Source organism: Lineus longissimus, chromosome 4, assembly GCF_910592395.1.
Source record: "Lineus longissimus chromosome 4, tnLinLong1.2, whole genome shotgun sequence".
Lineage (NCBI taxonomy): Eukaryota > Metazoa > Nemertea > Pilidiophora > Heteronemertea > Lineidae > Lineus > Lineus longissimus.
Window position 1 is genome coordinate 5,596,484 of NC_088311.1, and position 19,222 is coordinate 5,615,705.

Consider the following 19,222-nt stretch of genomic DNA (forward strand, 5'->3'; position numbering starts at 1 on the left):
TTTACCTGCTACATCCCTGTGGTGGCAGGGACTAACCCAAGTTGTCCAACTGTGTATAAGCAAATGACCTCCTTTAGAAACAAAGGAAAACTAAAGAGAGCGACATATTTACACTAGACTTTCATTTTTTTTAATTACAATATACATTATGTGCAAATGAACATGAGGTGAATGGATGGATAAGTTAATACTGCAACTCTTTGAGCTACAAGTCATTAAAAAAAGCACTGCTATAATTACAAAATCTTCAGGAAACTAAAACTTTGAGTTAATCATGTTTATACATTGTATCTGTTAATCTGTCAAAATTTTCTGCCTTCTCAACATCGGAAACAAAAAATCTTGAAATATAATTCCTGAACTGAGATATGACATAGGACGGTTCATTCATTTTGATATTTAAAGAAAATGAAAATAACGCTCAACCAATAGCATCATTGAAATGAAAATTTTTATCAGAATAACATAATCAGTGAATAGTAAGCTTTTTAAAACAAGTTCATAAGATCATTTATAAAGGACACATATTGGTGGAGACACTCTTTCCCGTCACAGGGAGAAAAGTTGATAATTTGAGTATTGAATTATGGACGGACCTCTAATTTGATGAAAAAACACGATCAGAGTTATAAATTTTCTCAAAAATTACATTGTTTTGTCAGACATTGTACATACAACATTCTGGCTATAGATATACAGGGTCAAAGTCACTTTTCAAATTGGCGTGTTTGACTTCAAAGACACTAACTGGTGAACCAAAGCTAAACTGGAGACAAAAAGGTTGAGGTCCTAATGTCTTAGTACATTTGTATGGCCAGAAGGCCCAATAGTTGGCTGGGTATCATGTAAATGTGGGCATAGTATGTTAATATGTGTACATGTAGTTACAAACAGATTCACCTCAATACATGTACTAACCTTTCCCTCCATAGAGGGCAAAATCTAGATTCGAAATCTATAATAATCACCTACTCTACAACCAAAATCTACTGAAATAAATAACCTACATTATGCTATTGTTAATCAAAACTTGTGGTTTATGTACCACAATAAATAAGACAATTTACTAAAGGGTGTTGTTGAAGAAAAAGCTGGTAGAAGATAGAAACTGCGAATAAAATGTAAGCATAAATTGCAATTTCTATAGTTTTCTTAACTTTTTCTTTCCTTTCCAACATTTTCTTAACACTCAACACTGTATAATCTCATTACATGAACATAACTAATTTTAACCATTCTACATCCTTTAGGGGACTGATATGTCTAAAATAAAACAGCTGAATGCACTGTAAGAACACTAATCACACCCAAGGACGTTTTGAATATCGCCGTTGCATAACCACTATTCAATTACTTCGTGACAACAAAATCTGTGCTGCTAGTCATTCAATACTTTGATATTCATTACTGGTTTGCATTATTTAACATAACAACCAAGAACATGCAGCACCATTCAACAATGTCAAGAAACATAAGAGGTTAAAGTGCCTTCACAATGAAACATCAGTATAAAATACCAAAGACAATAATTCAGAGCAAAATCTCCCATTGAATAGCTCACATAATCATCTTGACCTATTCCCAATGAAATTATACATTTCTGGAACCCAAAGACTTAGGTTTTCTAGATGTTGTCTAACAAGTCATTTGAAGGATCTCAGGTGGTGAGCTGGTACGCATTGTTTATGCTCAGATTAGGACGGTATCTAATACTAATACTTCCAGGTGTCACAAAAAACTGAGGGTGACAATTTATTTGACACTCGACAGGGGCAGTGATACTGACACATGTGTCCCTGAAGTTGAAATCTTTGTTCAACTGTCAATAAATCATGGCCTCTGCTATCCTGAATATGATAATGATATTGATAAATGTGAGACCTAAACAGAGATACATGTATATCTAAATGGTTTCAGCTGCTCAAAGCATTTCACATTATCGTTACCCGGCTAATGGCATGTACATTCATGATTCAAACTGAGAGTATTGCAGGTCCAAGCTGCGGCAATACAGAACTCCTGCGTGGAGAAATAAAGGACGGTTAAGTGCCTTGCTCAAGTAGGGTCATTATTATCATCATGAGACCAGCACTCCAAGAACTATGTAACTGATATCCATGTTAGCCACAGAAGTAACCTACGGTCAACTTTGTTGTCAATTTCACAATTTCATCTCATTTGGTACTGTGTACCAAAGCCAGCAGAAGCGCTAATATACCTATTCTGCTGCTGTTTAGCCTAAACGTTACGAATCCTATCCGCAATAGCTAACAACATGTTGAGCTGTCAATGAATAAACTTCTAATGACAATAATAAACTCTTGCCAGTTATCTTACTGATAACGTCTTATTCTGGTGAAATCAGAGTGACGGTTCACATCTGATTGTCCAATCTTGTCTCTCATTGGTTGGGAGTAGATGGAGAGCCACCTGGAAAAAAATTAAAAATTTGTCAATCTTTTTATGAACATTTTGAAAAAAACATAATGTACTTGAAAATTTAACTTTATCGCTGTCACTATGAAATAGTCCATGGACTATGTGCTCAACTTGGTAGTGTCTATGACAAAAATGTTCATATGATCTAGCAGAGGGATGAGGATTTACAGCACTTCGTCTGGTTTCAAATTGGGCCCCCTGGTGGCCATACCAAAAATCAGATCAAACTAGGTATGTAAGGTCACCTGATTTTGGAGCACATGCATAGCTTCAAGTCAAAAGCTCGAGCAGCTACAAGATGGGTCTTTCCAACAGACAATTGCAGCCAAATTGTGATGGTGAGAAAAAGGCAGTGGACAGTCGTTGAAATGCCGCATATGCTTACCACAGAAGACCTGGTAGGTATATCAACTGTAGCTACTAGCTCGTTGTCCTTCAAGTTACTATTTACGTTTCTGCTCTTGCTGGAGTCGATCTTTACTGAATTCTTCAAATTTGACTGAAAATAGACAGGTGATATTCAGAAACATACAAACTGTAGTGATTAGAAGGTGCATGTAAGTATAACTACTATATCTAGGACATCCTCTGAACTGAAAAATGCTGTCCTTCATGGGAGGTGTTCAATACCAGGTGTTCAAATCTTAAAGAAATGACAAATTTTGGACCATAATCACTTATAAAGAGGGTTTCCTGCTACAGAAGGTGTCCTCTGAGGGAGGTTCCACTGTATGCCCACGTTTAATGGTGCTGCACAACCTCACATTAGAACCAGTAGCCACTGTACTTTAAATCAAGCGAACATTGAATTCAACTTACTTTGTTTTGAAGGACGTATGTAGCTCTGAAGTCAGTGACATAGGTGTAGAAGTCAATGTCTTTGCATACTCTGTTGCTTTCACCCTGGAAGAGAAGGGACAAGATTATTCTGTGGTGGACTGCCGCAAGAATGACTGAGTAGTGTGCCTTGTTCAGGGACAGTATGGTGACGATCATGCTGAGACTTGTCCTCCACCCAATCCAGAAGATACAAAACTGATAATTAAACGGGTATTATCACGATTTCCTTCAATGTTACTGCAAAAAGAAGATAAGGATCATCCCAGCCCAGTGTTATCCAAAAGTTAAGGGTTCCTCCACCGGAATAATCAGTAGCAAGCATCTGACCTACCTTACTTATAGCGGCTTCAGTAAAAGCTTGCTCAACTTCACTTGCAGAGGAGTAACCCATTATATTTAGCCTGGCAGACTCTGCATCTTCTAGGTAGAGATCCATCATGAAGGAACATGCCTGAAGAGATGGAATGAGATGTAACAGATGACCTGATTGGTCAGTTTGAAAAATTAAGCAATATCAACCAATCATCAATCTCCTCGCAACTGCTTTTACCTAGAGTCTTGTTTGGCCCTTCAAGTGATGATCAAACACCTTGATTATTGCCACAAAATGACATTCTGAATAAATGATGATTTGCTCACCTCGTCCTGAACTAGACCCTTGTTGTATCCCATACTACTCAAGGTCACCCAGAGGTCATCAGTGTCACCTTCATTGTCGTCTGCCTCCATCTGATTTAACTGAATGAAGCCCTTCTTCGTGATTTCACCTTTTATAAGATCAATATTCTCTGAAAAACATTGAAAAAAATCGGAAATAAGTTCTTTGCGTTGGACATTCTTCAGGGAAAGAAAACACGGTCTCAAGTACATTGTGGAAGACATTGAGCGACTCAAGTTTATTAGAGGCAAAGGCCTTGTTCTATAGTATAGCATGCAGTCTTGGCGGATGTGGTGTGTGGTCCGTTTGTCTTGTCCACATGGGCACTGCAAAGAATTCGACCTACGAGTCTCTGTACTACTGACCTTCAGCCACTTCCCATTCTTCATCGGCCACCTCCTCCCCACTCGTCCTCAGGTTGTACAAGTTGAACTCCTCTCTGCTCAGAGTTCCATTTCGATCCAAGTCGCACTGGTCAAAGACCTCATTCAATGCTTCCCTGAAACCAAAACAGAGTAGGATGAAACAAGCGAACACAAGGCATCCTTCAGGTACATCTGCAACAGTGTATGAAACCACTTTGAGACTTGGCATGTTGAACTTTAAGAAAAACTCAACCTTTCTTTCAGAAACCTGCAGAAATCTCGAAGACAAGGCATGGAAGAAAAGAGGGCGATTCTCAGCGTCATCATGCAGGTCCTCCCACATGACCAATATCGCTTTGTCCAAGATGACCAATGTTGTTCATGGAGTTACCGGAACAATGATGTCCTAGGTAATGCTCAGCTACCTCAATGCATCATTTTTGTCGTTGCAGGGGTACAAGGACGAAAACTCTTCACTGGAATGAAATATTCTAAGGTATACTCTACTCACTTGAAACCTTTTGTCAGCACATATTTCTCTCCTTCTTTCTTGATCAGCTTGCTCTCAACTTTCGGGTTTGTCGTTCTCTTCTTCAGCCGACAGCCGGTGGAGAACGGCAAGAGAGTGTAGACACCTTTGCCGATGTCGCCCCTCAAACAGTAAACCTGAAGGAAGTGTAAGATTAGTTGCTAAGGTTTTGTTGTATGCAGTGATTTATAATAAAGTCCAAGTCCTCCACAAGAAGGCGGTCTGTCTAAAAGCTCTGTACAACAACTACCACAATCACAGACTAGTGGTGTACTTGTTTCTCAAATGGAAGTAGAATGTGACCTGACTATTAACCTTCATGCATCTGCCTGAGCTGGATGAATTATATGCACAGCTCTTGAGGAGATCTTAACATTTGAGAACTAGGAACAACCTCCCTAGCTTGATAAACAGACTTACCCCCTTGCTATCCCTCTGCTCCGTTAAGCTGACTAACTTCCCATGGCTGTCAATGAGCATTAGGCCAACATCAATCGGAGCCTTGCTCATTTCTGATGTCGTTTTGATAGGCGTCGGTTTGACAATCATCCAAATGTTTGTATCCTCTTTCAGAATCAGGTCGAACTTATGGCTGATCACTTTACCATCTTCATCTAGATGGAGACAACCTTGGGACCGCAAGTGCTTCCATTGCTGAATAAGAAATTTGTGGGGAAATTAAAAAGTATTTCATTCAGATATTTGTTCAAACATGTATATCAAAATAGCTCAATAATTCAAAAGTTAGGCATAATTTCCAATCCGGCCAGAAACCAAGTGGCTTTCACAGGCGTTTGAATAATTCAGGCAGTGTTCTCCACTGCCTATTTTGGTCTGGTGGGCCGTCTGTCCTACCCACAAATGGTAAGGGTCTTACGGGACGCAAGTGAGTCTCACCTTGAGTGTCTTGGGCTCTGGAAGTTTTACTTTTTTACTCGCGACAGGAGACTTTGGTCTGTCATCGGCCTTCGATCTGGACCGAGGCTGCGGTTTTGGGTGTTCAGCTACAAATAGTAAGAAATTCTTTGATAAGAAGAACCTTTGTGGTATACATTGTATATCCTATTACAATATCTACGAACTGTAACCCCCCTTTTTTGTGGCCCTATATGTTTGGTTTGCAGTATTCAAACCAACTTAAAATCTCTATTTTGGAAAGCATTAATAGAATGAAAATGACTCACAACAGAATCTAATATTATTGAACCAATGCAATGGCGTGGAATAATTTGCACTGAAGTCATCATTTGGCTGTATTCTAACATGGATATGTTTTGGCTTTGAATGCACAGAGGCGAGTGTTTGAAGGATAAGGGGATGTAATGTGAAACATTTGAAGTGATTTGAGTACAAAACATGGCAACGAGCAAAGGATTGGTAAAAAGCATGCAGTGAGAAGCAAAGTATAGTGACAAGGCTAAAAATAACCTGTAAAGAAACAGAAATGCACAGTTTAGTAAGCAGGCAGACTGTACAGGGGCTAGTGACATGGTTCCACCAAAACCAGGCCAGCAAAAGTTATGTGCTGAAGAAAATAAATGGACCCCACTACACTCTACAGCCTATCACAGCCAATATCCTCCTATCAAGCTGAAGCCTCTGGTCGGAATTGTTGAAGCTTGTTTGCAAGTAGCGAGGACACTGTTACGCAGGAAGCAACTCAACTTTACGTGACAAGCTAACGTTTCCAAGCTTTTAGCAAGTACAATTACAGACAACAATTTGAAATAGCAGTTGACAGTACTGATCCAAACCTTTCTGGATATGCAAGCAAATATGCTTTACAGAACACTTTAGAGGAACATGCTTTAGTTGAGGGTTGTTTCAAAGATGCTAAGATAGGGCCCATTAGGGTCGAAAGTTATACGTTTTGTAACTTGTCTGGATCTGCTTGGCTGTCTGACCATGGCTGAAACAATCAGAACAGCATCACATGTCAAGCTAGAGATGAAACAAACATGATGGTGATGAAAGAGTGTCAATTCTGCTAAAAGATTTACAAAACGTTGTAGGCTCTTAAAGGGAACCAGTAGACAGGAGCAAGGTAGGTCTGATTAAGTTACACAAAGACATGAATGAAGGTCTCCCTTATCTCTCAGTACATTGAAACTATTCATGGTTGAACATAGAATATACCTGTCACTGTATCAACCATGACATAGTCCGCAAACTCTGTAACAGTGGCACATATTAGTCGATTTGACCCCCCCAACTCCTGCCTATAGTCCCCCTTTAACAAATGTGGTGATTCCTAATACCTGTTGTTGAATACTTCTGTCCATAACGTTACCAAGTCTGATAAAGGGACTAAGCTTTTGTGATTTCTCCAGGCAAATTGTGAAATTTGGGGCTAAAGCAAATTGACAGGGTTAGCATTGCCTACACTGACACCTGAGGCGAGCTGGGACTACACTAAGCAGTGAGAATAGTACCAATGGTACCTGGTGTGCGGTCAGTGCCCTTAGCTGATCGCGGCCGAGGCCTGGGGACTGCTGTGCCTTCTGCTCCCTTATCTTTATCTAGAGAAAAAAGCATCAGTTAGTAAGCATTGATCGAATATAAGCATGCATCCAGCAATATTCTGCAAAACACACTTTTCACTCAACCTTGCGCCAAAAACTGTTTTGATAAAAGAATTTAATGATGTTTGAATTGCTCCAAGCATGTGCGTGTGAATTCATCCTAAAGTGGTGGGCACCATCAATTGTCTCATTTGTCCTCTGCGCTGGCATCTGTGAGACGATTGGTTACCTATCAACCTTATGAAGGAATAAATTTGAGGTGAAAAACAGGACCGCCTACAGGACTTATTGGTTTGCACCTCATCTTGCTGGTGATTCAACTCAATTTTTAGTTACAACGTTTATGAAAGTTAAATGATTCCAGGGAATTTCTGAATACTGAGAAAGTTTTGCTGCTGGTCGAGACTGCGTGGTTCCCATCTGTTAAATGTAACATCCTCGACCACCACACCATCTAGTGGTGAAGATGGATACCAGTTTAATGCGCAGACCAAGCGGCCAAGCTGCAGGTGCTATCCTTATATTGATAAATACTAGCCTTTAAAAGAGTGGGACATGGTATGTGTGTAGGGTCATTTTTCCCAGGACTTGCGAGCCAGTTCTCCAGCAAAACATGGGAATTCATTCAGACATTTTCCATTTGAAAGCAGATGAAACAGCAAAATAAGCCCCAAGAAAGGTTTAATCAAGGAAATTCGGAGCTATCACCTTGTTACTTGATGGGATGGGAAAGATTATTATACACTAGTTAGGTTATGATTTCTAGGACTATAACTCACTCTACACTCACTATAAACATTTACCCTTTTCTATTAAGTCTAATTTTGTTATTTTCTTTCTATTTACATATTACATTCTACCTGTGGTGCCTGTTTTAGTAAGTTGACCTCTAGGCTTAGGGGTAGGAGAGTCACTAGCACGGTCCAAGCCATTTTCTACATCTGAAAATCAAAACACAACATTGCCGCTTTATCAAAAACTAAATTCACTTCTACATTGTATCTATGGTGAGACTCTAATATTCTTCAACTAGTAAAAGGCACTGTTTCAGTTGATTTCATTGCTGTAACATATTAAACTAGTATCTTATTTTGAATCTAACACATAATTTGAAACACCATAATTTGAATTTCATACTCCAACACCTGAACACAAGGAGTTTGCATTTTGTATCGGGAATTTCTGCGCAACTCTGGTATAACAACACAAAATGTACTACTTAAATTGTATTTCCTATGTTCCAAGTTTTCAGACTGGTTGTTTGGAACTCAAGCAGGCATGATGAACGCAATGAATCTGGCGATAGGATTTATGAACAATGATGACAAAATCACAGTTGGTTAGACATAAACCCTTTGACAATTTACATCTTTGTACATGTGCTTTTCCCACCAAACACGGGCGAGACCATCCCCATTCAGCAATTTACAAAGCATTCTGTTGAAGAAACAAGGATATCAAGGACGTATTCTGAGCAGCGCTGGGCCTGGACAGTTCGCTTTAGAACAAGTGTGAAAAAGACTCCTTTGGGGCACGGATCATTTATTCCTGCATGATTCTAATACTCGCCAATGAGGGCATTATAAGCGAGGATTCACTACAAATCAAGTGCACATGCGCCCTCTTTGATGATTCCCAAAACGACTTTAACACAATATTGCCCTCCTCGTATGATTCCCATAAACAGCTTTAATCCTGACAATCTGCTTCACACTTGGATCTAAATTGGTCTAAAATAGCAGGGCAGACTTGACGGAGACATTTCTTACTACTCATGATAATACGTCTGGGGTCTTTCCCCATGATGATATCATCATCGTCATTGTGATCGTCCAGTTTATACCCGTTCATAACATGGGTGCTGCCACCTGTTGGGACCTTAATGGGTTTCGACAACCCTGCGCAATGTAAAAGGTGAAAAGGGTTTCAATTAGTGCACATGACTTTACTCAAATTTTACTCAAAATGAGCAGGAGTTCTAAAGGAATCTGCTTCCTAAGTCTGCATGAACCCCGCTTAAAGCTGAACTACCACTAACAAACCCAATTATTTCCATCAGATTTCTTCATACGTACAGTATGAGTAAACTGAATGTTCAAATTGGTAACCCTGTAGCTAAATCAGAGTCATTTCACACCTCACAGCAGGCATTATACTTCAGAGGAGAAGCTCCCATGTGAATTTTTAGAACATTACGTGCATTGTTAGGTAAATAGAATGTGACAGTTCAGCTTTAAGAATACTTGTGTAAATGCAATATGCATCTGTATGACAACAGCAGACAACAGCGGAATTATGCCCAACACAGCTTCTACTATATCATACATTCACTCGGTAATAAGTTCTATTCCTTTTTGATGTAACGTCAAGCATGCAATAAAAGGTACCGTCTTCTCTTTTTAAAGGCATTATAACACAAAAAATAATGAACTAATAATATCTAATATATGTTATACTCCCATGATACATATGTAACTCTAACAGATATCACAGTTATTTGTATGCACAACAAAATCACATTAGAGATTAGGTACAAAAATTATAAAATTAGAAAAAAATAAGCATCTTACGCTGTGAAGTACTGAAGTCAGACACCACAATTGAAGGCATCTTTTGTATCTTGCGCGCTTGGGAAAAAATTGAGGGAGAAGTTGTAAAAAATAGAGAAACTGGCCACACTGAGTTTGAGTTTCTTCCCAAAAATCATCAAACACAGCTTTAAAAGGACTAGCATTTTTATTAAACCTACAACTACAATACTCTTACAGGTAAATTCATAATCATTAAAAAAGTTTCACTGGATTTGCATTCACTGAATTATGACAGATGAATTTCAGATGAACAGAGTTTGCCTGGGAATGCTGTTCTGGGACCAGAATCTTAAAAATCAACATCCTATCTGTAAGTGGCTGATAAAAACTCTTGCAGAAGCAAGGATGTTGTCTAACTCCAACCTGATATCTCCATGTCATGACCTCTACAAGAATTCTGAAGGTCACCACACACAGAAAAACACAGAAAGTCCAATTATGCGCTCTTTTGTTCCGAATGATCATATGAGGTGGCATCAGAATCAGCTGTTCCACATGAGTGATGATTGCAAATCTTTCAATTGTCAAACCTTTCATTAGATCAGGCAGTTTAATAGTCATCAAGTGAATCTGAAAGATGGAATGGACCAAATTAAACGTCTTTGGGACGCGAAATATATGAACTTGAGCAATGGATAACTGTAGTGTATTTGTTATCAGAATGTTCCTCCTGGTAATGAAAGGTTCTTCAATCAAGTTTGCTACATCACTAAATTTGAAAACAAGACATCACATAGTTAGTCCTTGCTGGTGGCTTCTTTCCCAACAACAGGATGGGTTTAGAAAACAGTTCATTTCAAGATGAATCAATCAAATAATAAAATTATCTTACAATCTTCTGATCAAGTTCTTTTAAAGGGACTATAATATGAACAGTTTTTCTGTAAGGTTTCGTTCTTTGCCCTCAAATGATTTTGACATCCTCCCTAAGGCCAGGGGGACCAAGTAGTTTACATAATCTATATAATTGGTTGGTGATATATCGAATTCAATGTCACTATAGGATAACAGAAGTTATTGAATGTCACACAAAATGGTTAGAAAAACTCACACACAAATTTTTTTTAAGCAAATCATATTCAAACAGGTTAAAATGAAAAGAGGGCCAAGATTAAAACAATTAATATTAGTGCTGCGGAAGGGTCTTAAAATCAAATAAAGCTTATATATAACTTAGATGTGGGCTGATTTTGCTGATATTCTTAGATTGTTGACGATATCAAGCGAGTACAAAGGCCTAAAGTTTTTAGTGAAAACCAATAGGAAATGGTTTAAGAGGCCCAATTTGCATGAAGAAGTCACGTTTTATTCCTCAAGCCACATGAGTCACCTAGAATTAGTAGCTTCAACTGTCTTGTAAAATCAAGACGGCTCACCTCATAAAGGACACAAAAGAGTCCACGATACTCCCGAAAGTAAGCAGCTCCAGTTTACATCTTAATGCCGACAGCTCTACCTCTTCAAAGAATGCACGTAAAACGATGACTGCACTATCATAAAAGAATATCAAAACAGGCAGCGAAACTTCGGTTTTTGCCTAAAACTACCATCAAGCCTTGCAAACGTGTACGTGACGAAAGTGCTAAAGTAATGGAATCGAGCTTGTAATGTTCTAAACAAAGACCAAATTGCAAAGTCTGGAAGATTGATTTTAAAAAGATGGTAAAATTTTTGGATGGAGTTTGGATGGAGACATTTGGTTACAGATTGGGTTTGTTCAAAATGCATGCAGGTTCATGCACAGGGTATAAATTATCACCATGAAGGGACACTGGAATGGACTTGGACATGTTGGAATCGTTCCTACAGGGTGTCCCTCAAAAACCTTCCAAATGGATTCTGATGAAGACTTTACAGGTAATTGTTCCTCGAAAGGTTAACATTTGTGTGGAATGTTGTCTGCTAAAATGAGCATGGATAGATTTTATAACAATCTAGTCGCCTCAAAAGTTGGGAGATAACATACTTTGCCAAAATTCACAATAGATTTGGTCAAAGGTAAATGGACAGTCATTTTTGGGACACCCTGTCGATTGATTAAAAATTGTTACATTATAATTTTTGCTGCATTTCTGGATTGGTGCCAAGGAACATGTGGGATGGAGAGAATGTGAACACGGCACACAGAGTATGTTGTAAAATGCACACAAGAGATAAAGTGCTATAATTTGTGCATTATAAGGTTTTTTGGTCAAAATTATGTCTTTGGTATGCCAGGTGTAAAAATAGTTTCTACCTGACGCTGCCATCAAATTTACCCACAGCACCATTGTCCCCCCCCCCCCCATAAGCAAGGCCAAGTTACTTGAATCTATTGGTCTGACTCAAATGCGAACATTTTTTTTCTCCCCCTGGCATACCAATAAATTGTTGTTAAGCTGAACGTCACACTTGGATATTGCACATCTCTTACTGTCAGAATCTCCATCATCATCAACAATGGCCTCATCTATGTCCTCCTCATCTGAGGACACTTTGGATGGCCGGCGTTTCTCAGAGGCGGAAGAACCCCGCCTTGGAGTGGTTTCTGATTCAGATAATTAAAGTGGAAATGAGTAAGAAAGCAGATGAGATTCTTCTGGACTAGTCAGCTGATATGAAAATTCAGAAGTCCAGGGAGATGATTGTGCCCAGAGGAAAAAGAAAAGAAAATCTTTTTCATGTGAAAAAATCTTTCCCTACTTTCACTCACAAATTCTCTGTCCCAAACTAAACAATGATGCAAAAGAGCACCGACATGCATTTGATAATACTGAAAATTGAAACAGAGCTCCTTAGTAACGCTAACTCATAAAAAATTATTGAGATGGGTTATTTGTTTTGCATGTAGCAGCTATTTGTGTCGGAGGAAATTGCAATATGCGAAAGTGGCATCTAAAGGCTAAAATACGCAAAAGAACTTCTCAAAATGTCAATGGCAGCCAAACAAAATTTGTTAAAAAAAATATCCTGTCATGCTTACTAAGGAGCACAACATGCGAGGAATGTTCCTGATGACATTCTCGTTATGTAAAAAACAACAAAAATATCAAACATTTCAAAGATGAAATGAAGATGTGACACTTTCCTACTCTCTCATGGGATAAATCTCATACTGCAGCAAATTTTATTCGCAGCTGATTTCTATATACTTCTATCACTACAGGCACCAGAAAACATATTAGATCACCTAAAATGCAATGTATCAGATTATTCAAGCATTCGTTTAAATAGTTATAAGCATCCAAGCCCCATTAATACAGCTACTGGTTACATGTAAGCCTGTTTAAGCTTACTTTTCTCGTTGGATTTTGAATCATTTTCCTTATCACTTTTCTTTTGGGATTTTTTATCAATTTCTGTATCAGTAGTTTCCTCGATTGAATCCAAATCCCCCATCCCGAAAACATTTTCTAATAATGTCTCTGAAAGAAAGACACTCAATTGATGAAACTAAATATTTATAATTAAATTAGCTGGACAAGGTCCCAGAGTAAAAGACGGCCATGCTGGTTTTCCCTAAACTAAAAACTAGTGGTAGGAGCACAAAATATCTGTTTTCCTAACCCAATATCTTAAGACTTGAAGTTGATTCCCTTGATCCAAGTATTGTCTCTGGCATTTCTCGGCAATGCTGCGACTATTACTGCATGACAACCACCAATTGTGGCCATACAACTGGGATTGCATTGAAATGTTACCAGCTAACACACAGATTTTAATGTCAGCACCAGCCTGTCATGAAATAAAACCGACAGAAATTATTTGCGAGGGCCGAAAATACTAAACTTACTTCTTGATCTGGGTGATGGTTCCTCCACTCTTGGTGATCGCGACGAGGATGACCGGGGCGAATCTACACTCGATGACTTCTTCGATGATTTTTCTTTCTTCTCTAACCGTTGTCTGGCAACTTTTTTCACCTCACTTGATGTGGACAGCACCAACTGGCAAAACTGAAATGAGAGAGTTATAAATGTTGGACCTCATAGTGCATATTCTTCCAACCGTCCAATAACTATACATGTATGTACAAACTTATTGCAACTTATATTTCCGAATGTTTTTTATGAATATGGAATCAGAAACTTGTTCAATTCATGACATCTTACCTCCTTATAATCTAATTTCCCATCTTTGTTTTCATCAACTTCATCAATCATATCGCTTACTTCTTCCCTTGTCATTTTTTCTCCTTTCTGAAAATTTGGAATGCAATGGAATCGCTATAATTTTATTATGATTAAAGAGCTTTTTCCTTGAGTATGCATTTCCAAACATGGCCAAACAAGACGGCCTAAGACAACGTCTTCATCAATATTTCTTCTGATTAAAAAGTCCAAAGGTAAGTTTTAAATGCACCCTTTTCACAAGAAGCAAACATTTCTTACTGATGTCATGACTTTATAGAGTTCACTATGCGAAAGGTAGCCATCTCCATTTGTATCTATCTGTCTGAACGCTTTGAGTAGGTCATCCTCAGATGTGACAGGTTCCTTCTTACAGCATTCTACAAAGTCATCAAACGTCATGGTACCTAAAATATTGTTGATAGATACTGTCAATGACATAAAACGCTGAAATTTTTTGGAAGTAAAGATAGACTAACTTGGCAGAGTCATCTTGTTCAGCTAATCTGTTACCTTGAATGTTTTCGATCATGAACATCAGTTGTTTAGTAAAGTGAACAAAGCAAGACACTATCAGTAGTGAGACTTTTAGAGAGCCCAAAAATCCTTTAACTTGAAGTAAATAGTTAGGCCCTATGTTATACATGTACTTACTGGTACCATTAGGCCAATGCTTTGCAAGTGACTTCTGAGATGGGTTTCTTCCAGCCTGCTGGAGTACTGAAACAGAAGAATGATTTGTCAAGAATGGATTATGAGTAGGTATTAATCTTGGCTGGATTTCAGACAAGCAGGGCCTAGTTTGGGCAAACTCATGCATTTTTTCAGTGAAGCCATTTACCCTCTAAGAATATCTATTCTAAAAGGTAAACTGAACAGTAAGTGACTTACAAGTATTTAATTGACTCTTGGATTTGATTTTGTCATGCATGTCATCATAGACACTCAGATACACTGCCTTGCAATCCAGATACATGTCCTCATCCTTTCCTATCCCAAGTAGGGACTGTCGACCAGAGTTTCGTCTGGACATCTTTTAATCTGCAATATGGAATAAACTGGTAGGTTACAAGATGAAGCATTGGAATATCTACTTTTTAAAACAGTACGGTACATTTACAAAACGGACAGGTCTACAGGATGCTCAACATCAAACATTCCAATCTGTTGTGACCGGATCGACGGACAGTGCTCTTCCATCTTGAAACAGCACGCCATGATTTGAATTGTTGGTAACCTATTTCACGCATGCATGACTTTCAGTTTTGTCTGTTTTTTGTTTCACCCTTTACAGTACACTTGAACACTACAGTCTACAGCTTCTGCAGTAAAATCAACAGTGACAGTGTCACATTCAAAGTCACAGCCCTAGGGCTAGGCCTACCTTTGATTTATTGTCAAGAGAAAGAAGTTTTATGATTTCAAGTTGCTTAAATACACCAAGGAAACAAAGCTAGTGGGAATTAACGCCTAGATATCATAAAATACACATTTTATTTCGTTGACAACTGGATTGTAGTTCTTAGCAATGCAAAATGTACAACAATGTACTAGCTTAGTGTAGTATAGGAATATAGGTCACCAACATGGAGAAATTTCACTGAATCTAGGTCAGCGACCAGTCAACAAATTATTCAATTATCATTAAAAACTGGTAATGGGTTCAAAAAATCAGTTACATAAAATATAAAAAGTCAATCAGATGATATTATTTTATTCCAGAATCTAAATTAGGCAAGAAATTGCGAAATAAAGGTTTTTATTAGGCGCGCCATCTGGCGATAGCGTCATTCACAACGGTGACAGTCGTGAAAAGTCAACTTTAGTGTTTCCCTCCGGCGGTGAAAATGAAATCCGAAAAGTTAAAAAAAGTCTATAAAATATCGAAATAAGGTAGATTACTAAACTCATATCAGTTTTGTTAAATCAATTTTTGATAAGTAGTTTCTCAAAGCACAAACTGTTCAAGATATTGATGTACAATTTGCTGTAAATCTGCCAAATGCTAAGTTAAAAGTTCCTGGCCCTTGGGCCAAAAACCAGAAAATAAGAAAGGGGGCATCTCAGAAATAAATGTCAAACTCGGTTTCTTCCACTGAGTCAGCTATATCGTCATGATTTTGATTAGACATCTTTTTTTTCAGATGAGATAGGTGTCCGTATGGCTTTGCATTTGTATAACATTTAGGGGCTTAAACATGAGCGCTTCAACACCAAGGCGGTCGGGCTCCTTAGCAGCAAGACTGCCAAGAGCTGAAGATGTACCGGATGAGTTACTTGATGAGACCCTGTTTGACAGGATGAAAAGGAGGCTAGGTGGACTGCCAAGAAAGTCGGGAAGATTGGTGAGATTTTGGCAGAGCTATAATAAGTGTAAAGAGCCTAAGAATCCGAAATTAAGGGTTTGTAGCTGACAATATTATCGCACTATGACTATCTGGTGAAAATGTATTATTTGTTAGAAATATATTTCTGTACTTGGTCTTTGTGGCTAATCTTCTTTAGTGCATGAGACTTTTTCCCAAGGTCCCAGGACCATTTAGTTTTGGTATTACATAGATTTCATTTCATTTGTCCCTTGATATCAACTAAGAGGTTCATAATTTCTTTCCAGAGTTCAATAGCAATGGATATTTCTAACTTATCCATGAACCCACAGTTTGAGAGTACTAGAATGTCCTTCAATTTGGGTCAGGATGATAAAACAAGTAAACACAGTCCTGATGGGAAGTCTTCTGCTAATAGAAGCAAGCGTAAGTTAGCGGCATGTTACAGAGGAAGACACCTCAGACATCATGCTTCAATCAAAGCCTTGCTTTATTAGTCTAACCTCATTAATGAATTGCTAGTGCCAGCTTTGATGCATCTCTCACAACACTAACTTCCAATAGACCAGTCTGGCAAGTTTGTTTCGGCTGTGAACAGTCTGCTTTTCACCTGAACAAAGGCTCACAGTGGCTTCTTGGATTGAAAAAATCAAAGATTTATTTGCTTTGGCCTTCTGATGCGTTCTGAATGTGCTCTGGTTTGTGTTTTTTGAACCTGTCAATGTATTTCTTTCTACATTCCAGGTCGTTCTCGCAAAACCAAAATGAGCCTCCTGGATGAGCTTCGTGAAGATGACGAAGACAATGTTGTTAAGAAAAAACCACGTCTAAGCCACGCTGCAGAAACGCAAGGGAACCAACTCAGTAATAAAGATGTGGGGAACACATCTGTAAGGTCAAATACAGCTGAAGCAAGAAAAAATGAAACTGTAGTTGAGGGGCACCCTGATCCTGAATTAAGAGTAAAGTTGAAACACAGGCAGGATAAGACTAGTGACATTTCTCTGTCTAGAGGCCCGGAACGGGAACGAGCTAAGCAGGGCGAGTTTTTCAGAGTGACCAGAGCACGGAGTGTACATGTTCCAGAGCAGGGCGAGGATGACAGCATTTTGAGGAGGTGCCTGACTCGACCATCAGATTTTAAATTTAAAGAGGGCGAGGGAAGATATGACAACTTTTATCCTGAGGGGCCAAGTCCAAGCAAGGTTTACCGCATGAAGACTAATCTGTCTGCTGCTTCGCCTTCGAAACAGAATTACTCGAGGGATTCTTCAAGAGTAAGAGAAGTTGATGAAGAGGAACCTGGAAACAGGACTAGGAGAAAGAGGGATGAAAGTCTCAATGGGTCAAGCAGTCTTGAGGAGCCAAGTCCTAGTAAAGTTTACCGCATGAAGACTAATCAGTCTGCTACTTCGACTTCAAGACAGAATTACTTGAGGGATTCTTCAAGAGTAAGAGATGTTGATGAAGAGGAACCTGGAAACAGAACCAGGACTAGGAGAAAGAGGGATAAAAGTCTCAATGGGTCAAGCAGTCTTAAGGAGCCAAGTCCAAGTAAAGTTTACCGCATGAAGACCAATCAGTCTGCTACTTCGACTTCGAGACAGAATTACTTGAGGGATTCTTCAAGAGTAAGAGAAGTTGATGAAGAGGAACCTGGAAACAGAACCAGGACTAGGAGAAAGAGGGATGAAAGTCTCAATGGGTCAAGCAGTCTTAAGGAGCCAAGTCCAAGCAAAGTTTACCGCATGAAGACTATTCAGTCTGCTGCTTCGCCTTCGAGACAGAATTACTCGAGGGATTCTTCAAGAGTAAGAGAAGTTGATGAAGAGGAACCTGGAAACAGAACCAGGACTAGGAGAAAGAGGGATGAAAGTCTCAATGGGTCAAGCAGTCTTGAGGAGCCAAGTCCTAGTAAAGTTTACCGCATAAAGACTAATCAGTCTGCTACTTCGACTTCGAGACAGTATTACTTGAGGGATTCTTCAAGAGTAAGAGATGTTGATGAAGAGGAACCTGGAAACAGAACCAGGACTAGGAGAAAGATGGATGAAAGTCTCAATGGGTCAAGCAGTCTTGAGGAGCCAAGTCCAAGCAAAGTTTATCGCATAAAGACTAATCTGTCCAATGCTGCTTCAACTTCAAGGAAGCATAACTCAAGGGATTCTTCAAGGATGAGAAGAGCTGATGAAGAGGAACCTAGAACCAGGACCAGGAGGAATGGAGATGAGAGTCTTAACAGAACTAGAGGTTCGGTTTTTGTTCCAGAAACATGCCCTGATTCGGGAGAGGAAGAAATGCCAGGCGTTGAAGATGTGACGGTCCCCGAGACACAACCAGTACCCGGCGATGTCAGTGGGGATAATGTGGAGTCGGATAGTGAACCAGTGCGACCAAGACAATCAAATAGATCCCGTAAAATTGTGGAGAGTGAGAGCGATTATGCGAGGAGTAATAGAAGTGGGCGCGTTACTGCTGAAAATACTGATACCGCAAGTTCAACAAGAGAGTCAAGGAAGTCGACAAGTTCTCAACGAAGGAGTTCTGGTAGACGGAGGGATGGCAAGGATGCAACTGAAATGGAAGTGGATGAGGTGAGTTATATGGATTCCAAGCCAAGGAATGTCCAGGAGAATATCGCAAATCAATTGGGAGGAGTAGTAAATAATGGGTCGAGAAGAACTGATAAGATGTCCTCACCACCAATCAAGGAAATTGCAGAGCTTATTGAAACTCCATCGAAGGTTCGTAAGGAACGTGAGTTGACCCCGAATAAGCGCAGAGTTTCCCCTAGAAAGAGGTATGCTGCTCCGCAGGATTCTCCAAGAAATCAACATGATGG

General features: G+C 39.1%; 2 protein-coding genes across 13 annotated transcripts; one reads left to right on the forward strand and one right to left on the reverse strand.

Annotated features, from left to right (window-relative positions):
- Positions 1-1,157: 1,157 nt before the first annotated feature.
- LOC135485946 (EF-hand calcium-binding domain-containing protein 7-like) lies at positions 1,158-15,676 on the reverse strand. 12 transcript variants are annotated; one of them, XM_064768360.1, is made up of 18 exons: positions 15,438-15,676; positions 14,945-15,094; positions 14,708-14,773; positions 14,315-14,460; positions 14,036-14,122; positions 13,717-13,879; positions 9,123-9,251; positions 8,214-8,294; positions 7,273-7,350; positions 5,729-5,835; positions 5,252-5,485; positions 4,814-4,968; positions 4,303-4,436; positions 3,919-4,067; positions 3,611-3,730; positions 3,259-3,342; positions 2,825-2,938; positions 1,158-2,430 (listed from the first exon to the last, which is right to left on the reverse strand). In XM_064768360.1, exons 2-18 carry the CDS (start codon positions 15,084-15,086, stop codon positions 2,362-2,364), a joined length of 2,058 nt encoding a protein of 685 aa, XP_064624430.1. In that variant the 5' UTR covers positions 15,087-15,094; positions 15,438-15,676; the 3' UTR covers positions 1,158-2,361. The 12 variants fall into 12 exon arrangements, with proteins under 12 accessions (XP_064624430.1, XP_064624431.1, XP_064624428.1 ...); XM_064768361.1 differs by lacking the exon at positions 9,123-9,251 and adding an exon at positions 12,358-12,471; XM_064768358.1 differs by lacking the exon at positions 9,123-9,251 and adding an exon at positions 13,220-13,348 and having other exon boundaries at positions 15,438-15,674.
- Positions 15,677-17,594: 1,918 nt separating this feature from the next.
- On the forward strand, positions 17,595-19,219 carry LOC135485992 (peptidyl-prolyl cis-trans isomerase 8-like). The gene is made up of 2 exons (XM_064768430.1): positions 17,595-19,137; positions 19,197-19,219. Exons 1-2 carry the CDS (start codon positions 17,595-17,597, stop codon positions 19,217-19,219), a joined length of 1,566 nt encoding a protein of 521 aa, XP_064624500.1.
- Positions 19,220-19,222: the final 3 nt, after the last annotated feature.